The sequence below is a fragment of the Sturnira hondurensis genome, unplaced genomic scaffold, assembly GCF_014824575.4.
Source record: "Sturnira hondurensis isolate 20B ecotype Veracruz unplaced genomic scaffold, ASM1482457v3 Scaffold0017436, whole genome shotgun sequence".
Taxonomy (NCBI): domain Eukaryota; kingdom Metazoa; phylum Chordata; class Mammalia; order Chiroptera; family Phyllostomidae; genus Sturnira; species Sturnira hondurensis.
Window position 1 is genome coordinate 321,415 of NW_028090067.1, and position 23,571 is coordinate 344,985.

Genomic DNA, 23,571 nt, shown 5'->3' on the forward strand with positions numbered 1-23,571 from the left:
CACGAGCAGCCACTTTAGAAGGCTCGGGGGTCTGTTCTCTGTTTGTGAGGTCATTGGAATGTAGGCACGCAAATGATAACTTGCATTATCAAGTTCCTTGTAGAGTAACTACAAGTATTACAACTTGTAGCTCCCCTCGCAACTACAGCCCTTGCAAACGTTGTAAGTCCCAAGTAAAAAAATGTTAGCCTTTTTAGTGCTGGTAAGGGTCGGGGCACACCACCCACCCAGGGCTCAGTCAAGACTGCTGTCATGGACTTCACACACCCATCTGGGTAACAAGGTGCCTCAATAGACCATGGTACGCTGCATACTTGGAAGGTTCTGAGGCATCATGGAATCCATAAGTGTTTTAAGGGTTAGGGAGAGCAGGCTGCTGCCCCTCATGGAGCCTGTCCTACTAGGATCACCTGAAATATCTTCCTTTGATCCTGCCCTTGTTCCTGCCAAGGAAGGAAACATTCATGTGTAAATACTGAGAGTCAGCTGTAGAGCTCATTTTCATTCAATCAGCAATTCCACTCCATCCAGGAACTCTTTACCTCACCGCTGTGACCTTATTCCTGAATTTTCATGTTACTGTGTCCTTGGGCTGGCTTCAACTGAAACACTAAATAAAAGGTTTTGTTGTTACTATATATTATGCCACTTGTGAGGGTGATGTGCACTCACACGCTGTGTAAGCATCACCTCTATCGATGAGATGATGTTCCATCTCCCAGAAGAAGACCCTGCACCAAGTGTACTGCACCTCCCCTCCTCCTGTCCCTGGCAACTCCTGATCAGCTCTATGTCCTCCTTTGCCTCCTCTGGATGATTCCTATACACAAAAAGTTACAATAGGTATCTTTTTTTCCTCCTCACATGTCTTTGTAAAGGAGTATCCCAGATGGATTAGGGGTCAAATGCAAAGAAAGAATCTTTTGGGGCAATGTGTGCATAATATCCAGGTAGAGACCTCTTTGCTAATTGCGTCTGCTGGGCTGAAGCCAGGCAGGCAATGGGTGGCTCTTCATGTGCCCCAAAGAAAAACTAGAAAATGCAGAATTCTGGAAACACAAACAACAGGCTGGAAAATACTCCTCACACCCAAGGCCAGAGAAAGGTTCAACCTTCCTGTCTGGCAGCAAAATCTCGAAAGTCTATGTTCTCCAAAGCGCGGAGGGGCAAGCACATCCACTTCCAGTGAGAGGCAGCGCGCACACCACTACCTGTCAGAGGTTCCTGATCTGCCCGATGGGGCCCCATGCACTGTCAACAGTCGAGAGAGAGCACTGTCCCCATCTGACTGGCAGGCTCCTGTCCTAGAACAACCAGCCCTGGGCATAGAGGGAGGAAGCAGAGGCCCCAGCAGACCCCAGTAGAGAAAAGGGAAGGGCACCTTCTCTGGGAGGACAGTGTGCAGAACCTGTGCGCATCTCACAGGTGCTCCCCTTCACTGGGCAGTGCTCACCCTAGGGGGCCACCCCACAGAAATTCTTGCACAATTTCCACAGATGTGCTTTCCCGACTCCCCATCAGAGCACTGATGAAACAACTGGGAAGTGGTAAAAACACTAACATCTATGAGGAGGGGATAGAACCCACCAATCTCGGTCTGCATGGATAAGGGAGGCTGAGCAGCTGCTAAAGTGGGTGCCAACAAATGGGGACCTCAGGGGTCCTCTCACCTGAGACTCGTGGAGCAGCCGTCTACATCCAGGATTCCACCTGACTACATACATACGATTTCAATAAGCAGATGAGTGTACGTGAAAATCACATGATACTCTCTACAGAGAACCCTAAAGATGCTACAAAAGAACCCTCTAAAAATAAATAAATAAATAAAATCTTTAAAAAAAAAAAAAAGTTAATATATCGAAATTAGTTGAATTTATATGCACCCAAAATGAACTGCCGGAAAGGGAAACTAAGACAACAATACCATTTGCAGTTGCATTAAAACAAATAAAATACCTAGGAATAAATCTCACCAAGGTTATAAAAGACCTAAACTTAGAAAATCATGAAGCACTGAAGAAAGAACTTGAAGAAGTTACAAATAAGCAGAAACACTTACCGTGTTCATGAATAGGAAGAATTAACACCATTAAACTGTCCATAGTACCCCCCAAATCTTTAGATTCAATGCCACTCCTATCAAGACACCAGTGATGTATTTCACAGAACGAGAAGTAATATTTGAAAAATTTGTACAGAACAACAAAAGGCCCTGAATAGCAACAGTGACCTTGAGGAAGAATGAAGTTGGAGGAATTATGGTATGTAATATCAAACTATACTAGAAAGCCATACTAACGCAAACAGCATGGAACTGACATAAAAGCAGCCACAGATATCCATGGAACGAAAAAGAGGGCCCCAAAGGAAAGCCACACCATTGTGCTCAGTTAATATTAGATACAGGAAGCAAGCACATACAATGGGCTAATGATAGGTTGTTCCATACATGGTTTGGGAAAATTGCACAGATACATGCAGAGAAATGAAATTAGTCCACCTTCTTACACCACACACAAGAATAAATTCAAAATGGATTAAAACTTAAATGTTACATCTGAAAACATAAAAATCCTACAAGACAACATAGGCAATAACATCTTGGACATTGCTCACAGCAGTATTTTATCTGCTATATGTTCCCAGGCAAGGTAAACCAAAGAAATAATTCAAACTTTAGAAATCTATTGCAGATATAATGATAACTTTAATTAATTGATGAGATTTTATAATTTTCCTGTATTTCTTAGAAACACACTTAAGAAGTACTGCTTTTAACTGTAGGCACACAATTAAAGTGCGAACATATGTTCAGTTGTTGATATTTGTGAGTTTATTATCTTTTCACTGTTCATAGTTTTGATCATCTTTTTCTTCAGTCCATTTAACATTTCATATAATAAGGGCTTGGTGATGATGAACTCTTTTAACTGGACTTTATCTTGGAAGCGTTTTATCTGCCCTTCCATTCTAAATGATAGCCTTGCTGAATCCAGCCCTTACTTGCCTGTAAGGTTTCTTTTGAGAAATCAGCTGATAGTCTTATGGGAAGCCCTTTGTAGGTAACTGTCTCCTTTTCTCTTGTTGCTTTTAAAATTCTCTTCTTACCTTTCTTCTTGGGTAATGTGATTATGATGTGCCTGGGTGTGTTTCTCCTTGGGTCCAGCTTCTTTGCGACTCTCTGAGCTGCCTGGACTTGCATGTCTACTTCCTTTGCCACATTGGGGAAGATTTCCTTCATTATTTTTTCAAATATGTTTTCAATTTGTTGCTCTTCCTCTACTCCTTCTGGCACCCCTATGATTCGGATGTTGGAACATTTAAAGTTGTCCCAGAGGTTCCCAAGCCTCTCCTCATTTTTCTTTATTTTGAATTCTTGTTTCTTCATTCTATTGTGGTTGAATGTTTATCTCTTCTTTCTGTTCCAAATCTTTGATTTGAGTTGCAGTTTCCTTCCCTTCACTATTGGTTCCCTGTATATATATATATATATATAAATAATTTCACTATTTGCATAGCCTGCACTTCTTCCTCTATTTTGTGGCCAAACTCCATCATTTCTGTGAGCATCCTGATTACCAGTGTTTTGAACTCCGCATTTGATAGGTTGGCTATCTCCTCATCGCTTAGTTTTGTTCTGAAGTTTTGATCCGTTCTTTCATTTGGGCCATATTTCTTTGTCTCAGTTCACCTGTTACATTGTAAGGGGTAGAGCCTCAGGTATTCACCATGGCAGGGCAACTCACCTGGCTGCATTGTGGCACTGTATGTGGGGGAAGGGTCAGAGAGGGAACGATGCTGCCTGCTCGGCTCTCGCCCTGCTTTTAGTCACTTCCTTCGCTTCCTGCAACTGGATTGTGTTCTTCACATGCTGATTCCCAGGTGAATGGACTTGTGTACATTCTAGGATCCTTGGGCCCTCTAACAGACTCTCCTGTGAGTCTAGGAGTTTCTCCCACTGTCCCAACCCCCACAGATTATTATTGCCTGAGGTTTTGAGGCCTTAGTTTCCTTGTGCTGGAACCCTGGGTTGTGTGGTCTGTCTCGCTCCCCAGTTGTTCCTCCCAGCTTGTCTGTCTGCAAATGTAGAGTATCCTGGTCCACCGGCTGCTGCCTTGTCCCAAGTCTCTCTACCCCAGCTTCCATCCTCCACCCATCATTTTGTCCACTCAACTGGGATTCAGCATGGATTCTGTGGTACCCCTTGTCTAGAATAAGACATAAGTCAATGGAATCAGCCCTTTGCTGTTCTCGTTGGGGTGTAACAACCACCTCTTATTAATTACAGAAGCTTTGTTTCATTTTTCCAGAAATAGTGTTTGGATCTGTTCTAAATCAGTAGCCAGTCAGCTTAGCTGCTGCTGGTGAACATGGGCCAGGTTCTGCTTTCAACCTGCTTAGATTTCTGGAAGCAACTGAATGTCATTCAGCCTGGAAGATCTCATTTTGGTTGTTGCCCTGTTGTTTTGTTGTTGTTATGTTGTGTCGTTGTTGTTGTTATTGGTGGTGGTGGTGTGTGTGTAGTTAAGTAGGTACAGAAGTGGAGAGGGAAGAATTTCATGGGAGATAATCTCTTTACAAATAGTGAGAATAGGGCTACTGGAGTGGAAATATGCCTTTGGTTAGCAAATGTGAAATAGGATCAAAGGCACTGACCGACAGTTTACAGGGAAAACCAGGAAACAATAGGGCTATAGGAAGAAAGCAGTGCCCTGAAATAGAAGGATGGGTGAGGAAAAACCAATGTTTAACACTGAAAATTTATAATTTCCTAAGAAAATGTGACCTAATCTTTTCTAAACAGAGAGAAAAGGAACTAAGAAAGAGCAGAGATTTAGAAGTATGGTCTCATATTTAAGAAAAAAGGTCTGCGGACAATAGGGCAATAAAAGATGTGTTCATCATACATGGATGCTGAACTAGATGTGTTTGTACAGTGCATAGCCTAAGGGATTTTGTACAACTTTGTAATTTAATAGCTTTTTTTTTGGTGGGCAAAAAATGTGGTAGACACTTTAAAGCTTGTTGTTATTATTTTTATTTCCAGTGAATGAAAACTTTTCTTTCCAGGTGTAAGTCTTTGTCTTCAGTAAAGTCACCATAATTGCAGAAGGCAATATGCCATCCCAATTGACTACGAAAATACAAAAGGTAATTATTAGGGGCTAGTGCATCTGTATTCTTTTAAAAGTTAAGGATGGTTTTACTTTGAATCCTGGATTCAACATTTTAAAATCCCATTGACTTTCATAGTGCAATTTAGTGTTCTGTTATATATATATAAATTCCTACTGCAAATTGGATTGCTAGATATTTATTCCTTTGTTCTTCATATTTCATTTTCAAGGTCAAAAACAACATTACATTAACTTTACATTTTATTAAAAGTTGCATTACTGCTCCACATCCTCCATGGCCCCAAATGTCATTCTTTTCATGCTCAGGAATAGCACATATTACAATTTAAACAGTAAATGTTACTTACGAGTTAAAATGAATCACACCATGGAAAAATGAAGGATGAAAAATAAGGAAGAAAAGATGAACCAGCCCCCCCAAACCCCAAATAATAAAAATTTCCATCCCCATAAGCACACATCAACCTGCCACCCCTATGCTAACCCCACCTTCCCCGCCTTTTCACCTTGGGCTCTGCCTCCTTGGGCTCCAGGTCGTGTGGCTCAGTTCATTTAACAGGGGGCCCGTGCTCCAGGTTGCAGCTAGAAATCATGAGCTGCCTGGAGATCCTGGGTGTTTTCAGAGGAGGGATCCTCCTCCGTGCATCCAGGGGCCCTGGTTTCCCAGACGGCCAGGTGGCCACAGTCACTTCTGGCCTGCTCTGGCCCTTGCTGCTGTGGCGCACCTGCCCGTCACTGGTGGAGACATGGACAGAGTCTTCATCAACCAGTTGCTGCACCCGCAGTGGCCTAGGGAGGCAGGCAGACAAGAAGAAGACAGCCTCTGGTGCAACTGTCTCTAGCCAAGTGAGCTGGGTAGGGGCAGTCTTGGCATGTTACTGCTCGGTGTAGTAAGGTCACTGGTCATTAGGAAGTGAAGTCACTGCACTGCTCTCAGGAGATGCTTGAGGCAAGGGACCCGGGCAGTGACCTCACGAAAGAGTCTGAGAGAACTTGGAAGCCTGGTGACTGGGCAACCATCTTCTAAAGCTGCCCCTACCCTGGTCAGTTGGTTTGGGATTTCCCAAGAGCAAGCTATGTGGTGTTGCTGTNCCTCCGTGCATCCAGGGGCCCTGGTTTCCCAGACCGCCAGGTGGCCACAGTCACTTCTGGCCTGCTCTGGCCCTTGCTGCTGTGGCACACCTGCCCATCACTGGTGGAGACATGGACAGAGTCTTCATCAACCAGTTGCTGCACCCGCAGTGGCCTTGGGAGGCAGGCAGACAACAAGAAGACAGCCTCTGGTGCAACTGTCTCTAGCCAAGTGAGCTGAGTAGGGGTAGTCTTGGCATGTTACTGCTCGGTGTAGTAAGGTCACTGGTCATTAGGAAGTGAAGTCACTGCACTGCTCTCAGGAGATGCTTGAGGCAAGGGACCCGGGCAGTGACCTCATGAAAGAGTCTGAGGGAACTTGGAAGCCTGGTGACTGGGCAACCATCTTCTAAAGCTGCCCCTACCCTGGTCAGTTGGTTTGGGATTTCCCAAGAGCAAGCTATGTGGTGTTGCTGTTTGGGGCCATCCCAAGATGATGGAAAAAGCAGGCGCCCGAGATGGAGGGTTATAAGATGCCTATGGCCCTTTTCTCGGTGACATGCACAGGGAAAGGAGGGAGGACCAGGGTGGTTTTGTTCATGCCAGGCCACCACTCAGATCACACCTGAGCAGCCCTAAGACACTTACTTGTGTCTCTCTGTGTGTGTGTGTGTGTGTGTGTGTGTGTTTATGAGGACCTGATGAGAACACTGTCGGGTCACTCTTGCTCAGGTCAAGCCTGGCGAGGTGGATGTGAAGTGTGAATGGGGCCCTCTGCACGAGGTTGCTCCTGAGCCCTGGAAGTGAATCTAACTTTCTTGGTGGTGGACTGTGCAAACACAGGGCAGGGCTTGATGATGGAGCTGAAATACCTGTGGGAGGAAGCACCAGCATATAGGGTTGGGGAGGGCTAGAGGCCTCCCAACTGGTTACCAGCCACTGTCATTACAGACTTCAACACTGGATATACAAAATGAGGGGACGGAGGCTGCTGTCATGGGCAGGCATCAACCTGGAGAACCAGGTCCCTCCATCAAACACCATATGCCTTGGATGTCAAAGGCTTGAAGGCATAGTGGAAGAAAAATGAAGTTTTGGACAAAGGAGGAGCATGCTACTGGCCCCCCTGATTCAAAAAAGGAACTAGAGACACAATCAACCCAGTCCAAAGGTTTGACATGGGTCAAGGTCCTTGAGTGAAGGAGAAGGAGTGGGTGGGAAGCTAAACAGAAAGAGTAGGTGCCAGACACACAATGAGACCTCAAGCCAATGCGAGAGGACAAGGAAACCTCAGCCTAGGAAAGCTGCTGGAATGTCTGAGGCTTTGTGTCCTGGAGGGACAATATCACTAGGAGCCACTAGAAGTGTTGAGGTTGGGTTAGCAGTTTGAGCAGCCATTGGGGTATAAGCATGCAAGTAATAAACTCTCCTCTGGCAATCACAGTGTCTAAATCCAATGAGACTCCAGAGAGTGGAGAACTGAGCCTTGTCAGCTCTGGTGAGGGTCACGGTGACCCACCCAGCCAGGACTCAGGGGAACCATCACAGTGGTATGTGGTCGACCTGCTGGGAATCAGAGGAGCCTCCAAGAATGGTGACATGAGCGAAAACCAAAACTCGCTAGGGTGCAGTGCCAAGAAGAAACCCTCTATGGTGGAGGAAAGGCAGGCCTCTTTACCTCCCGAGGCTACAGAAGGAGTGAGGACCAAGCAGAAGTCGGGGGCAAAAGGTAAGAGTTGGGGCGAGGTCCTTGTAAAATACGGAAGGAATTGATGGACAGCCGGTGTCCTAGGAAGGACATGTGCCAGACCCAAAGTAGGAGCATCAAGAGGTAGGCAGTGGCAAAGACAGTCCTCAGCATGAGAAAGCTTCTGGAATGTCACAGGCTTCCCGACCTTTAGAAGCAATAACACAAGACGTCACTAGGAAGGTTCTGGTGGTGTTTATAGTTTGAGAAGCCATTGAAATATAAGCATGCAAGCGATACCCTTTCTATTCATAACCATAGCGCCTAGACACCTGGAGGAAGAGGAGGAGGACCAACCAGCCCCATGAGCACTGGCGAGGAACAGGGAAAACAATCCACCCAGGCCTCAGGGCAGAGCTCTGCGGTGCTGTGGGTCAGACTCCTGGGGATGCAGGAGCTCGTAGTACCAGTGACGAGCCCAACACCTGCAAGTCCCTGGGGAGGCGCCGAAAGAAGTTTTCTTCATTGTCAGACGGTGAGCAGGACACATCCTGTCCTGAGGCCAAGGGAGGAATGACAAACAGAGGAGAATCTGGGGTGAAGGGTTAGTAGTGTAGAGAGTTCCTTGCTGGATATGTAAGGAGTGACTAACTGGCCACCTTACTGAAGAGAACACTTTCCCGACCCAGAGGAAAAGCCCAAATGGTGGCAAATGGCATGGACAGTATTCAGCCTAAGAAAGCTGCTGAAATGTCTGAGAGCTTCCGTCCTTTAGAGGCAGTATGACAAGAACTTACTAGGAAGGTTGTGGTTGTCTTAGAAATTAGAGGAGCCTTTTGGTTATAAGCAAGCAAGCAATAACCTCTCAGTCCACAACACAGCACCTGGACACCGTGAGGAAGAGCAGGAGGACAAACACAGCCCCGTGAGCACCCCTGAGGACCTGGGACATCCATCCACCCAGGCCTCACGAGAGAGCTCCGCCATGCTGTGTCCTCCAACTCCTGGGGATCCAGGGGCCTTTCGTATCTGTGACCTGCCCAACATCCACAAGTCAGTGAGGAGGCGCAGCAAGAAGGAGTCAGCTATGGCAGACGGTGAGCAGGACACTTCCCATTCTGAAGCCACAGGAGGAGTGACAGAGAGAAGGGAGTCCGGGTGGAAATGTTAGTTGTGAAGACACTTTCTTTTTGGAGAAAGTAGTAATGACTGAGAGGCCACCTTACTGGGAAGAACACGTGCCAAACCAATAGCACCAGCCCCAGGTGGTGAGAAGTGGCTTTGACAGACCTCAGCCTCAGAAAACTGCTGAAATGTCTGAGGGTTCCTGTCCTTTAGAGACAATATGACAAGAAGTCATTAGGAAAATTCTGGTTGTCTTAGCAATTAGAGGAGCCATTTGGCCGTAAGCCTGCAGGCAATCACCTCTCTGTTCACAACACAGCACTTGTACACCTTGAGGAAGTGGTGGAGGACAAACCCAGCCGTGAGAGCATTTGTGAGGACCTGGGAAATCCATCCACCCAGGTCTCCCAAGAGAGCTCTGAGGTGCTGTGTAGTCAGATCCTGGGGATCCAGGAGCCTGTAGAGATGGTTACTTGTCCATCGACTTCAAGTGTGGTGGGCGGTGTTTCCAGAAGAAATTCTCAGTGGCTGATCAAGACCAGGACACTCTCCCTGCTGAGGCCTCCAGAGGACTGAGGGAGCAGCAGGAGTCCGGGCGAAAGGCAAGACTTGTGCAGAGGTCCATGTTGAATGGGAAAGGAAAATATGGCTGGCATATTGTGAAATGTAGATGTGAGGTTCTAGGGACAGGACAAAGTAGTCAGTAAGGGCAAGAGAGACCTCAGCTTTGAAGTCTTCTCAAATATCTGTTGGAGGATGTCATGTGGGAGAACATCATGGGTAGCTACTCTAGAAGGCTTGGTTAATTTTCTTTGTTTAAGGGACTTTTGAATGAAGGCATGGAAGTGATAACTTCCCCTCTTCCAAGTACAGCCCCTGGTAGCAGTGAAATACCAGAGAGCAACGATTTGAGTCCCCTAACTTCTGGTCAGGGCCAGTGTATACCATGTAGCCATGGTGGTGGGCTTCAGATCCCCACGTGGGGGACCTTGTTCCTCTACTGGCCTCCTTGTGCTGCAGACTTCCAAGCCTCCAGGCCCAAGTGGAATGCAGAAGCCTCTTTTGGTCCAGGGGGATCCAGTTCCTGCCCCTCACGGAGCCTGTCCTGCTAGGATCTCCTGAACTATCTTCGCTTGACCCAGCCCTTGCTCTCACCGAGGAGGGGGACATTCATCTGGATACTTCGAGTCAGCTGTAGAGCTCATTTTCATTCAATCGGCGTTCCCACTCCGTCTAGGAACTCTTCTACCTCACGGCTGTCACCTTATTCCTGTATTTTCATGTTACTGTGTCCCTGGGCTGGCTTCAACTGAAACACTAAATAAAAGGTTTTGTTGTTACTATATATTATGCCACTTGTGAGGGTGATGTGCACTCCCATGCTGTGTAAGCATCACCTCTATCAATGAGATGATGTTCCATCTCCCAGAAGAAGACCCTGCCCCAATGTACTGCGCCCCCCTCCTCCTGGCCCTGGCGACTCCTGATCAGCTCTGTGTCTTCCTTTGCCTCCTCTGGATGATTCCTATACACGGAATGGTACAATAGGTATCTTTCTTTTCTGCTCACATATGTTTGTACAGGAGTGTCCCAGATGCATTAGAGATCGAATATAAAAAATGACTCCCCATCAGGACACTGATGAAGCAGCTGGAAACTTGTAAAAACACTAATATCCATGGAGAGGGCATAGGACCCACCAACCCAGGTCCACGTACATGAGGGAGGCTTCGCAGCTGCTAACGTGGGTGCCAACCAATAAGGACCTCAGGGTCCTCTCACCTGAGACACGTGGTGCAACCATCTGCATCTAGGATCCCACCTGTTGTACCACACACATGTGATTTCAACAACCAGACAGGATTATGTGAAAATCACAAGACTCTCTTTATCGGGAATCCTATAGAATCTACAACAACAACAACAAAAAAAACCCTACTAGAACTGAACACTGAATTCACTAAGCTAGCAGGATAAAGAATACACATACCCAAATCAGTTGCATTTATGTACACCAAAAATGAACCAGCAGAAAGGGGAGCTAAAAAATCAATACCGTTTGCAGTTGCATCAAAATAAATAAAATATGTAAGAANAATATCTGTTGGAGGATGTCGTGTGGGAGAACATCATGGGTAGCTACTCTAGAAGTCTTGGTTAATTTTCTGTGTTTAAGGGACTTTTATATGTAGGCATGGAAGTGATAACTTCCCCTCTTCCAAGTACAGTCCCTGGTAGCAGTGAAATACCGGAGAGCAACGATTTGAGTCCCCTAACTTCTGGTCAGGGCCAGTGTATACCATGTAGCCATGGTGGTGGGCTTCAGATCCCCACGTGGGGGACCTTGTTCCTAAACTGGCCTCCTTGTGCTGCAGACTTCCAAGCCTCCAGGCCCAAGTGGAATGCAGAAGCCTCTTTTGGTTCCGGGGGGATCCAGTTCCTGCCCCTCACGGAGCCTGTCCTGCTAGGATCTCCTGAACTATCTTCGCTTGACCCAGCCCTTGCTCTCACCAAGGAGGGGGACATTCATCTGGATACTTCGAGTCAGCTGTAGAGCTCATTTTCATTCAATCGGCGTTCCCACTCCATCTAGGAACTCTTCTACCTCACCGCTGTCACCTTATTCCTGTATTTTCATGTTACTGTGTCCCTGGGCTGGCTTCAACTGAAACACTAAATAAAAGGTTTTGTTGTTACTATATATTATGCCACTTGTGAGGATGATGTGCACTCCCATGCTGTGTAAGCATCACCTCTATCAATGAGATGATGTTCCATCTCCCAGAAGAAGACCCTGCACCAATGTACTGCGCCCCCCTCCTCCTGTCCCTGGCGACTCCTGATCAGCTCTGTGTCTTCCTTTGCCTCCTCTGGATGATTCCTATACACGGAATGGTACAATAGGTATCTTTCTTTTCTGCTCACATATGTTTGTACAGGAGTGTCCCAGATGCATTAGAGATCGAATATAAAAAATGACTCCCCATCAGGACACTGATGAAGCAGCTGGAAACTTGTAAAAACACTAATATCCATGGAGAGGGCATAGGACCCACCAACCCAGGTCCACGTACATGAGGGAGGCTTCGCAGCTGCTAACGTGGGTGCCAACCAATAAGGACCTCAGGGTCCTCTCACCTGAGACACGTGGTGCAACCATCTGCATCTAGGATCCCACCTGTTGTACCACACACATGTGATTTCAACAACCAGACAGGATTATGTGAAAATCACAAGACTCTCTTTATCAGGAATCCTATAGAATCTACAACAACAACAACAAAAAAAACCCTACTAGAACTGAACACTGAATTCACTAAGCTAGCAGGATAAAGAATACACATACCCAAATCAGTTGCATTTATGTACACCAAAAATGAACCAGCAGAAAGGGAAGCTAAAAAATCAATACCGTTTGCAGTTGCATCAAAATAAATAAAATACGTAAGAATAAATCTCACCAAGGATGTAAAAGACCTGTACTCAGAAAATTATGAAGCTCTGGAGAAAGAAATTGAAGGGCATACAAATATATGGAAGTACCTACCATGTTCATGAATAAGAAGAATTAACACCATTAAAATATCCATAGTACCCAAAGCAATCTGTAGGTGCAATGCCATTCCTATTAAGACACCTATGATGTATTTCACAGAACTAGAACAAATATTTCAAAAATTTATTGGAAACCACAGAATGCCCTGAATAGCAAGAGGACTTTGGGGAAGAATGAAGTTGGAAGAATCACAGTATATAATATCAAACTATACTATAATGCCATAGTAATTCAAACAAGGAACAGGCATCAAAACAGCTGCAGGTATCCATGGGACAAAATAGAGGGCCCTGAAGGAAAGCCACACTTTGATAAACCCACAATTAATATTTGACAAAGAACGTAAGTGCATACAGTAGCCTAATGAAAATTTATTCAATGAATGGCTTTGGAAAAAATGGACAGATACATGTATAAAAATGAAACTAGAATACCTTCTTACACCATACACAAGAATAAATTCAAATTGGATCAAAGACTTAAATGTTAGACCTAAAACCTTACAAACCCTAGGAGACAACTTAGGCCCCTTCATCTCAGACTTTGCTCGTAGCAGTATTTTTTCTGGTATGCTTCCCTAGGCAAGGAAAACAAAAGAAAGAATTCAAATTTTAAAAATCTACTGCAGATATCTATATATGTCAAATTACTTGATAAGATTTATTTATTTTCCTGTGTCTCCCTGAAAATACATTAAAAGTACTGCTTTTAATTTTAGGCACATGATTCAAATAAAGTGTGAACACATGTTTGATTTAAAAGATGTATTTAAGTTAAATGTCCTTTTATTACTTTACATATTGAATTCTGTACAATAAGCATTCTATTGAAGGAGAACAAATCCTAAAGAATGAATGATAAATAAGTGAGAATAACTACAAAAGACTGATTCTGGTTTCTTTTTCTTGTGTCCTTAATACACTATACTATCTTTGACAACAAAAATGTCCTGCTTGTGATAGAAAGGGTCAGAAATGGAAAAAACATAAGCAGGGAATCAATAATGCACATTTTCATAGCAGTGGTCAAATTATACTGCTTCCTAGTGGGTACCATTTTTCCCCATTGAGTGGGACACTATGAAGTTGGATGTCAATTGCTCCCCCCAAAGTGGTTTTGCTCTTCACGATTAGCATGAAGCAAGTGCTTATAGTTCAGTGACTTCATCATATACTACCTGAAAGGAAAGGAACCATGACAATATAAGTTAGACAGGCAGAAGCAGCAGCAACTAGGACCCAGTTGGCCTTGAGGCCTCCAAACTGGCTATAGGTCACTGTTATCGCTGAGTTCAACCCAGGCCATGGACGAGCAACAGGTGGTCAATGCAGACCCAGAGTCTGCCTCCACCAGGGAGGGAGAGGAACTCCTTACCACCGACTGATGTCAGGGCAATCTTGAGATCACTTACTGCCACCCAAGAATCAGGGCCCTTTCATGGACAGAAACGAACATCTTGCCTGAATCTGCCCAGGCTCCACAGAAAGCTGATTTCCAACCCCAGGGTGGATCAACGTGCTCACATTAAACAAACAGGGCCAGATGACATGGCAGCCAAAGAGAAGGAGTCCGGGGGTGAGAAGGTGAGGGAGGTAGGCATGGGAATGGAAATAAAGGTATAAGAAGGCTTGTGGGGAGCGGATACACCAGACACACAGGGAGCACCCACAGTGCCTGGGCGGGTGCAAAATTGACCTCAGATCACCCATGCTGGACTGTCAGTGGGGAGGGCATGCCGGGGTGGGTCCTGGGCTGTGGCTTCCCCGGAAGGCTCCGGCTTTGTCTTTCAGTGGGAGGCATGTGAAAATGCAAGCACATGGGTGGTCTTTTCTGCTCTCACAACTTGATAACAAAACCAGGAGGACTCAGCTGGTCTACAAACAACCTTGCTCCATATCCTACACAGACTTCAAATTGCACCTTAATTTGAAGTCCTTCAATGGCTTCTTAACGCATGTGAAATATAGCGTAGACTCCTTGCCCCCAAGGCTCCTTCTCTCTTTCAAGCTCCACTTCTGCAGCTTTCTCCTGAGTTCACTAAATTAGCTACTCTAGTCTCTCTCTTTTTTTCATTTCCTCAAATTTACCAAACTCTACTGTGTCTTTGAACCTGCTCTTCCATCACTCTGCCTTTCCCAAGAGTTCTTTACGGTGTTCATGTTTGCAATCACTTTATTTTTGCTTTTTCTTAAGCTCCATGAGGACCAGGAATGAGACACCTATATTTCTTACACACACTTATATACCCCCAACTGCCTCTGCACTGTTAGCACGATTTCCCAAATGACACCTGTTGAACACATAAACCATTGAATCAAGGCAATACAAAGCACAGTTAGAAGTGTATTGGGAAGCAGGCAGAAAATCTATTTCATTGAGACCAGAAGGAAGAGGAAAGGAGAGGTACGGATCCTCAAAGGTTGTAGCCTTGAGCTAGGAAGATATCTGATTTTCTCTCTAAACTAGGAGGACAAATTTTCTTTCTGGAATTAGTGAGTAGGTTATGGAGTGTGAAGTTTGAAGAGAGACATTGAAATTTGAATTACTACTGAAAGGAATGGGAAAATGATTAAAGAAAAATCTAGAAGAAATGGTAAATGGTTCAGGAGTGTTGGAAACCATGACCTTGTAAATGACCTCCGTCAACAGAGTTGAGAGACTTTCTACAGCTCTGCACAGCATTGTAGGTTTGGGGGAGAAATCAGCTTCATTGCACCAACATTTACAGTTTGAATAATAGGCGTGAGGAAAGTTTAAAGCGGTTAAAATATTTTGAGAACAATGGTGAAAGTGATTGGGCTGATTAACTGTTGTCTTAGATTGAGCAGATAAAGAAATGAAGCCAAGAAGCGCTACTAGGTCGTGACAAAATGGAACGGTGACACGTGGGGACTCCTCGTCTCTGAAGAGAAGGGCAAAGGGGCAGGGGGGTGGGGGCAGAAAGATCTCTTTAGAACAGACAAGCTTTCTTTCCGGATCTTTTTACTTTTGTTTATTTGTAAAAACATGGTTGACTTCACCAGCTTGTGAGTCATCCTTCACAGGGCCATGCTAATCTCCTCTGTATCGTTCCAGTTTTAGCCCAGGTGCTGCTGAAGGGAGGACCTACGGTCTTTTTATACCCGACAACACTTTAACTTCTCTATGACTATGGTCTTGCAGGACGATTAAGCCAAGAATGTTTTATGGAATGTGTGGTAATGAAGTGATTCATGTGGCAACCGCAAACCAAGGCCACCTCAGGTGCTATTGACGAGTCACGCATTTCAACAATTTCCAGAGGCAATCCGTAAATGACTCAGGATAAATGCAGGTCGCCAGCAAGTTATATTGAGAAAATTTTCCCTCTGGCTGGGGTGAGTGAGCATTCCTCCAAAAAATATATGCAACGAGGCACTGCGTTAATCAGCTATCCCCAGGCTCTATAATGTCTCTCTGAGTACTGGAGCTAATTCCTTTAAAAAAAGTTTTCTAATAAATCTGTCCATTACCTCTACACAGAGCATATTAAGAGGAATTCACACAGCTGTAGTTGTTTACCTCAATTAACAAATATTATTGATGAGAGAAAGCTACTTCAGGTACAACTTTAGCAATAACACAGCAAAAGGACAAATCGGAACATAATTTTCAGTAAAATCATAGCAGGCAGAGTAAAAATTAGACATCTGTATCAAGAATAACAAAAATACACATGTACACTACTTTACAAATCTTGTCACATTTACTTAGCTTATTTGATCCTTGCAATAAACCTGTGAGGTGTTACTACTGTCTGCCTATCTTACAGATGAGAAAACTGTGCTTTAAAATTTTCATTGAGTTATCTAAGGTCCCTATAAGCAGTTTTTCACCAAATATAGTAGTACATTTTGGATGTAGCATGTTAGGTGGAAAGGTTAACATTACTCAAAAGGATGGTGCCTTAGGAAGGATCTTATCCAGGCTTAGTTCAGTCAGAGCTGAAGAGGAGAGCAGATTGGTTCCAATAGGGGAAGGCATTTCTATTATGGCTACACTAGGTGGCAGTAAATACCACCACTACTGACTGGTGTTGGTCACTACAGACACTTGGCTGTAAGTGGTAAAAGCGGGAAGTAGGAGAGAAGCAAAGCAATGTCATTCTTTCACAGTTGGGAAAGGGTATGTGTGTATGCAAGCACAGGCATGTGCGTGCATGCATGTGTCCACAGCAGGGGAACTGAAAAAGGAATAGAACTGTTACTGTACTCTGCACTGTATTCAAGACCACCAGTAAGTATGACCAGCTTGAGAGAAAGGCCTCCATATTTGGCACTTCAGTACATACTGTGTTCTCCTAGCCCATACCTGTAAGCCAGTTAAGTATTGCGTGATGTCCAAGATTATCATAGTCACTGAGTATAAAAGTGGGTGTTCTCTTAAGAGAAAGCGTGAATTTGGTGCACTGATGCTTACAACTATCTTTCTCAAGTGTATTCTATGAACTGTCAGAGAAGAGCAACTCACAGCGTCTTTCGGGTAAAAGAACTCAATAGTTGAAGGAATTCAAGCAACTTTGATGCTTTTCTGGTTTGGTAGTAATCAGCATTGCTAAAGGCTAGCTGCAAAGTTTGGTGTTGGATAAAGAATGAAAGTTCCTGATTAGAGCATTCCACACCAGGAAATATATGTGGCTGGAAATGAAGACTTGCAACCCAGCTTTCCCACTGAATGGTGTTTAGATGTCATCCTAAATCTTCTGAAAGTTAGACTCCCCCTCAAAATTTCATTTGTCTATCTTTACCAACTGTAGGGATACCCCACCCTATTTATGAAACTGAAGTTCCCATCAGTTTGAAGAGTGTTCTACTTGAGGAGATTCCTTCTCCACGGGAGGCAGCTGCCTTTCTTCTGGCACTGGGGGTAGGTCAGATGCTTTCTGCCCACACCTTGCCACGGTGAAGCGACTCATGTGCAGAGCTTCCTCATACCCAGGGAGGGTGTCCCCGGAGGAGGCCAGCTGGCCCAGGGAGCTGTGGGAGTGGGCCACTGCCAGGATCCTCCGGGCTGCGGAGCCAAACACTGACTGCAGGGCTGGTGAGGAAAGAAGGAATAGAGCGAAAGTAAACCCGACATCCTCGGAACTCGGATTTACAACACAACTTCCCTTTACTCTTAACAAGTGTCCAAATTCACTGTCAGCCTTTGCCACAAGTGTTGTGAAAAATCCTGTGAAGCTTGCTAAGAAACCGATTCTATGTTCTGCTGGAAGATTCTGTCTCCTCTGGTATTTTCGAAAAACTGAAATTGTGCTCCCATCTCTCACCCTTGTTAGATTTACAACCTTTTAGACCAACCCACTGATGCTGCACGCTCCTTTGAAATATTTATTTCTGCCTTATTTATCTTTTCTCAAAGTGACTGTGAGAACTGGGAGGCAGGAAAAGTTATTCTCTTTGTAAAATAAATATCACAAGTGGTGTGCCATGTGCTGTCCTTCCTGGTATTTACTCTTCGATTTTAATGAAGGATATAATATAAAGAAGAGGTGTGGAGAAAATGAAATGTCTTATGACCATCAAAGGGATATTGGGGCTCAGACTTAGTGAATCAAAACTCGGAGAAAAAGCAACTGAGAGTACACAGGCCAAATTTCTCTAAATATATAAAACTACAGACAGAAAATATAGGATTCTACAAAATCCAAGATATTTTTTGAAAAGGGATATGATCAGAGCTTAAAATAAGTATGGGCTGGGTAATTCTTCTTACAAAACACTTCCGACATCGTCTCCAGCATTTCATTTCCCCTTCCCTCTGTCGTCAGTCAGGACCAACACTTGTGAACACAGCCTTCATGAGAGCCCAGCATTCAGCAGAGCATTGTCAGGTTTCGGGTTTCATTGTCAGTCACTCTGAGTTCTAGAATCGTTGGTACCCAGTTAGTGTTTTTATACCACTGTCCCATCCTAATCATCTGTGCAAACCTGGCTTCACTTCCCACATATGATGTGAGTGTACTCACAAGTGATCGTGCTCTGGAGAGTGCTATCATGGTCAAAAGCGATGACTGTCACTTCGTAGGGTGGCCGGCCCTCATCTTCCCCACTTTGCTGGCGACTCAGACAGCAGCGGAGGCACACAGAAGTCAGGCCACACAGGAGAAGCAGCGCCCCGATGACCACCAGCAACCTGCAAGGAGCCCCGGGGAAGGTGAGGGCCTTGGGACCTGCTCTGTTCCCAGCCTCAGCACAATCAGCCTTCCGTGTCTGCATTTTGATTTTTGTGTGAATATTTTATAGAGTAATTATCAGGTTTTTAATTCCAAGGCTTTCACTCCACATATATATATACTTCCTCATTTTGTCAGCAAGACTAAGTCAATTCGTTGAACAATTAGCAAGAGATTTCATGTGGTTTGGAGAGCTGCTTTTTACTTTCCTGAAGTAATCTCTGGAGGCTACTGCTAGAATTGATCTGAGAATGTACACAATAATCTGTTGATGTTGGCCGGGGAGGTGGTATTGAAATAGGAAATCCTGGCATATTGTCACATAGGGTAGAGATGAGGAAAAGAATCTTTATTCCATGTGATGCCAGTTAAGTAGGCTGGGTGTCACACACATATTTTTTCCTGCTGTCAAATATTTTAAAACTAAAAAAAACCTAAAAGCACATATAGCTCTGAGGAAAAATAAAGTCCATTATTAAAGTCTTTGTGGGTATTATAGCTAAAACTTACCATATATACCAGAGATGTACCCAATCTGTGGTCAGGCAACTATGAAGAAAGAACAAAGTTTTTTGCAATAAAAATATAGTCAATGCCTGTTATGATACCTTCTCGTAACAAAAGCATCACAGGTTATATTGACTTCAATGTAACCAGCTGAATCTACTGTGTAATGGGATGCTTTAAATAGTTTTACACTATAGATGGTACTGTGTAAATCATTTTGTAAGTCACTTTTAGACCAAAGTAGTGATCATAAAATAGTATTAACAGCAAATGTAACCATGACCATTGTAAAAAGTATGACAGTTACCAAGAAAGAACTTCCAATGCAAGTATACAAAGAGTAAGTTTGAAAGTGGATGTGAAAGCTAATGTTTGTATATGTGTGAGGTCAGTAAGTTTAAACATAAAGATAATTTCAGTTACAAGTTTGAAAGCAATATGACAACTTTAGTAATTTGTTTTGCAAGTTGTTGAAACAAAAGGGCCACCATAAAAACACCATAAAAACCCCTACCATAAAAAAGGTCTTAAATTTTTACATTAAGAATCCAAATTAATATACGTAATGGCTGAGGCCAAACAAAACAGGGGGAAAATGTAGAAACCAACTTCACCATGAAGAAAACTAATGAGATATTCTGAATTAACTAGCACAATCATAAGGTTTCTTCATAGAGATAAACAAATATGGATTGCATGAGAGAAGGAGTCCAGCATAAGCTCAGGAATGGGAAGAGGAGGGGAGAAAAATGTTTACTTTTAAAGATGAGTAAATTTAATAATGCTTTCTGATATACTGATCTATTGAAATCTATTGAAATGCATTCTATACCCTCTCTTCTGTTACACAGTTGTGGAGCACACAGTCAGGTTCTTCACTGAACAATGTCTCCTCTGGGTTGTCTCACACTCCCCATTTGTTCAAAGCCCTTTCTAGTTCTGCAACGTGACAATTCTGATTCCGTTAAAAACAACTTCCTACAGTGATGTCTAACACTCGGAGATGCTATGAAAGGAACCAAGGCCATCCCCGTTTCCCTTGGGTGTAACGTACTTGGCTATTGGGAAACGCTTCCCATGACTCAATATGTGTTTTCCCTCAGTCTGAGTAAGTCTTTTACCCAAACTGTCTTTGATTTCTTTTTACTGGTTTACCTCCAAGTGGATTATTTTTTTCCTTTTTATCTATGTCCTCCATGTCTACATAAGACTTAATGGTGACTGGTTTACATCAAGGACCATTTCAAAGTAATAACTAAACTGTAATAAATATTAATATGCCCTAAAAAATAGGAAATGCTCTTTAGATTTGAAGTGGTGATGCATCTTTGGAAATCACCCAAATGTATCTGTCTGCCTGTGACTGAGCTATGGAATCCAATCTGTCTTGATGAGTCACTGAGACGCAGGAATGAGAAAGTCTAGTGCACATCTCTGTGACTGCATGAATTGAGATTAAGTCTGCTGTGTGATGCGACAGTTGGCTCTGGAAGAAAATGCTATCAGCAGTATTATTTTGAGTACTTAGGATGACTCATATGCATGTCTTTTGGGGGGGTGATCAGTCTGTGAGATAAATTAACTGATGCCCATTTAAGTAGAAATAAGGGAAGTCACAGATATCTGATGACATCTTGACCTTGTTTTGTGTATTGATGTTTATGTCTGTCTCTCCTTCCTCCCGGTTTGGACTCTCAGATACTTACTGTTCAGGACTGACACAGTTCTCTTCACATCTTGCCCAAGGAAGAAGCTGTAGGAAGGGAAATGGTCTCAGACAGGGAAATGGTCTCAGACAGGGAAATGGTCTGATCATCTCTGCCTAGCAGCCTATCAGTCCCTCATGACTATGCTGTTGGATCAGTTGGTGAGGGCAGGATGCATACAAGGACAAGGTCATACGGTCAGCCATACTTAGGACTATTTGTTTTCATCTCTTCCATGCCAATGAACTGCTACATTTGAGTGGGGAGAACCTAGAAGAGCACATTTCTAATCTGTTTCTTTTCTTTTTTTTTTCTTTCTCTTTTGTCTTCTTCTTCTTCTTTTTTTTTTCTTTTGGAGGGGTAGTGGTGGTGATGGGGCTAAGCATCACTGCCTCTGTGAATGAGGAAATCACCCAAATCACCCAAATGTTATCAGGCAACATTTATGTCCATTTGTTTGTCGCAGAAATTTCCTGATTTGCCCCTTCAGCCTAGAGTGTTGTTATTGCCTTCCTAACTCTTTCCCAGGGCAAATCCAATTCTAACCCACTGCCCCTTTTCATCCCTCGGCATATCAATAACTCACTATACAAGAGAAGAAGAAGGGGGAAGATGTATTTATTGAATAGCTACTCTCTTCCAACAACTTGGAAGACTCAATATTTCAGGAAATCACAACAAAGACCACAAAAGCCCTCTAAAAGCGACAGATTTATGCTTATTGGGATTTTGTGGGTGGGTGGACACACATATACTCATGACATCAGAAAGGATGTTGCAAAAAGACCAAGCTGTCCTCCACTGACAACATTTGAGAACCTCAGGGTTTTGTTTCAATTTAAAATAGTTGGCCACCAGCACTACAAATTATGTTTCTTCAGCCCAGCCTTGGTACTTTGTTTCATTTTCTTGACTAAAAGCTGAAAATGCCTAAATTTCTCAGAAGATAAAATGCCTGTTTTCAAGCCTGTTGCAAAAAGACAAGAAAAAAGAAAAGAGGGGAAGGAAAGGTCAAGGGAGAGAAAAGGAAGCGACAAGTAAAAAAGAAGAAATGGATTTTCAGAAATTAGTTTAACTGGTATAGAGGAAGTGAAATTGACAGCACCCTCCCCTCCTGGGAGCTGTACAGGAACCTCTAGTTGGCAGTTTCTTCATTTGCTCTCCTTCTTAATAGATTTCATAGCTCTGTAAACTTTCTGTTGGTAATTGTCCAGAATCCCTCAGGCCAATGACCCCTTTCCTAGTTAAAGAGTTAGTTACTCAGGGGCTTCCAGATTTTAGTGGGGAGAAATAAAAGATCCCAAGTACTTTTGAAGCATGTTCCCTCTTAACTTATTTCTGATCTGGAGGTCCCTATAAACTTCAAGAATAGTATTAGGGCTGATGTGGGAAACTCTGTTTAGAAGAATTACATAGCTAGTTGTGATAATTTACTTGGAAATTTGAGCGATGGGTGATAAGATGCTAAAAGAGAAAAATGTGCATTCAGAAGCAGCCCTTCCAAGTTGCTGGAGCCATCTTACTCGTGTTTATGGACGCTCTGATATCCGCCCTTCACTGGTGTCATGCCTCGCACCCACACTTCGTCACCCTACAACACTAAGGAAACATTCCAGTTACTCATTCCCCACTACCCCCTTGATTTTGTGTATGTCTTTGCCCCTCATTTCTTTCCCCCCAGATTCTTCTAAGAATTGGTTTATCTGAGAAAAAAACAAAACAAAACTTTATTCCTGTATTTGCACAACTTACCTGGATGAAATACACCAGGGCAGGGACCAAGATAGCGTGGACTTTCACTCCCATCGGGCTGGACTCTTGCTTCTTCAGGATTGCTCACCAGGCGTCTCCTACTTCCTTTCCATGCTCTGTGCCTTGTCTGACTTCTTGACCTACAGAACTTAGGAGAGAAACTTTTCTTTGCAATAAATCTATTTCTCTCTCTCTCTCTCTCTCTCTCTCTCTCTCTCCCTCTCTCTCTCTCCCTCTCTCTCTCCTTATTCCCCTGGGCTTTTATTTTCCGTAGTCTTTCCCTTCCCTTTCATCCTGTCTTCTTTCTCTATTTCTATTTCTGGCTTTAGGGTCTCCACATTTGCCTCCTTGGTCTTCTCTTTCCTTCCACTATTAATTCTTTCTACATGTCACTAAGTTTCTCCCACTGCCCACAAAAGGAAGACATTTGAGGTGGACAGATCAGCCCTCTGAATGAAGTATTTTTCTAGGTGTGAAAAACTTGACTTGGAAGAGGATCTAGGGCAGACTGTTCTTCTCCATCAGAATAGAAGTGACCCTCTTGGTTCTTCAGCACAGCACAGGTGACTGTTGAGTGTTGGAACTCACCCTCCTAAACTCCATTCACTCATCCTTCACGTGATTCGCCCTCCTCTCTTACTCTTGAAACCCTCCCCTTGGCTGTGTTGATAATCAACTCTCCTGGTTCTGGGTCATTTATTTCCAATCATTGGAGTAAGATTTCGAGTTTGCCAAATGAACTCGAAATCCATCCCATCTTTGGAGAAAGCAGATTTAGAGATTAGAATTTCTGGGTCCTGTCCATGAAAGGCCCCTCCACTCGGACTTAAATT

At 43.8% G+C, this 23,571-nt stretch overlaps 1 protein-coding gene and 1 non-coding gene across 3 annotated transcripts; both read right to left on the reverse strand.

The window, feature by feature from the left end:
- Positions 1 to 15,545: 15,545 nt before the first annotated feature.
- TMEM52B (transmembrane protein 52B) lies at positions 15,546 to 23,371 on the reverse strand. 2 transcript variants are annotated; one of them, XM_037068274.1, is made up of 6 exons: positions 22,966 to 23,371; positions 22,739 to 22,919; positions 20,987 to 21,033; positions 19,284 to 19,322; positions 18,567 to 18,733; positions 15,546 to 17,635 (listed from the first exon to the last, which is right to left on the reverse strand). In XM_037068274.1, the coding sequence occupies exons 2-6, from the start codon at positions 22,790 to 22,792 to the stop codon at positions 17,391 to 17,393; spliced, it is 552 nt and encodes a 183-aa protein (XP_036924169.1). In that variant the 5' UTR covers positions 22,793 to 22,919; positions 22,966 to 23,371; the 3' UTR covers positions 15,546 to 17,390. The 2 variants fall into 2 exon arrangements, with proteins under 2 accessions (XP_036924169.1, XP_036924170.1); XM_037068275.1 differs by lacking the exon at positions 22,966 to 23,371 and having other exon boundaries at positions 22,739 to 22,959.
- LOC119002575 (U6 spliceosomal RNA) lies at positions 15,581 to 15,685 on the reverse strand. The gene has a single exon (XR_005069770.1). It is a non-coding gene; the product is annotated as a U6 spliceosomal RNA (small nuclear RNA).
- Positions 23,372 to 23,571: the final 200 nt, after the last annotated feature.

What these genes read in the sequence shown, in the direction of transcription:
- TMEM52B (XM_037068274.1), bottom strand. Translation starts at nt 22,792, where the DNA reads ATGGGAGTGAAAGTCCACGCTATCTTGGTCCCTGCCCTGGTGTATTTC. An exon ending in CCCTGGTGTATTTCATCCAG is followed by an intron (nt 21,034 to 22,738) that starts GTAAGTTGTGCA and finishes CCCTTCCTACAG; the next exon opens with CTTCTTCCTTGGGCAAGATG. An exon ending in GTACATCTCTGGTATATATG is followed by an intron (nt 18,734 to 19,283) that starts GTAAGTTTTAGC and finishes GGCTCCTTGCAG; the next exon opens with GTTGCTGGTGGTCATCGGGG.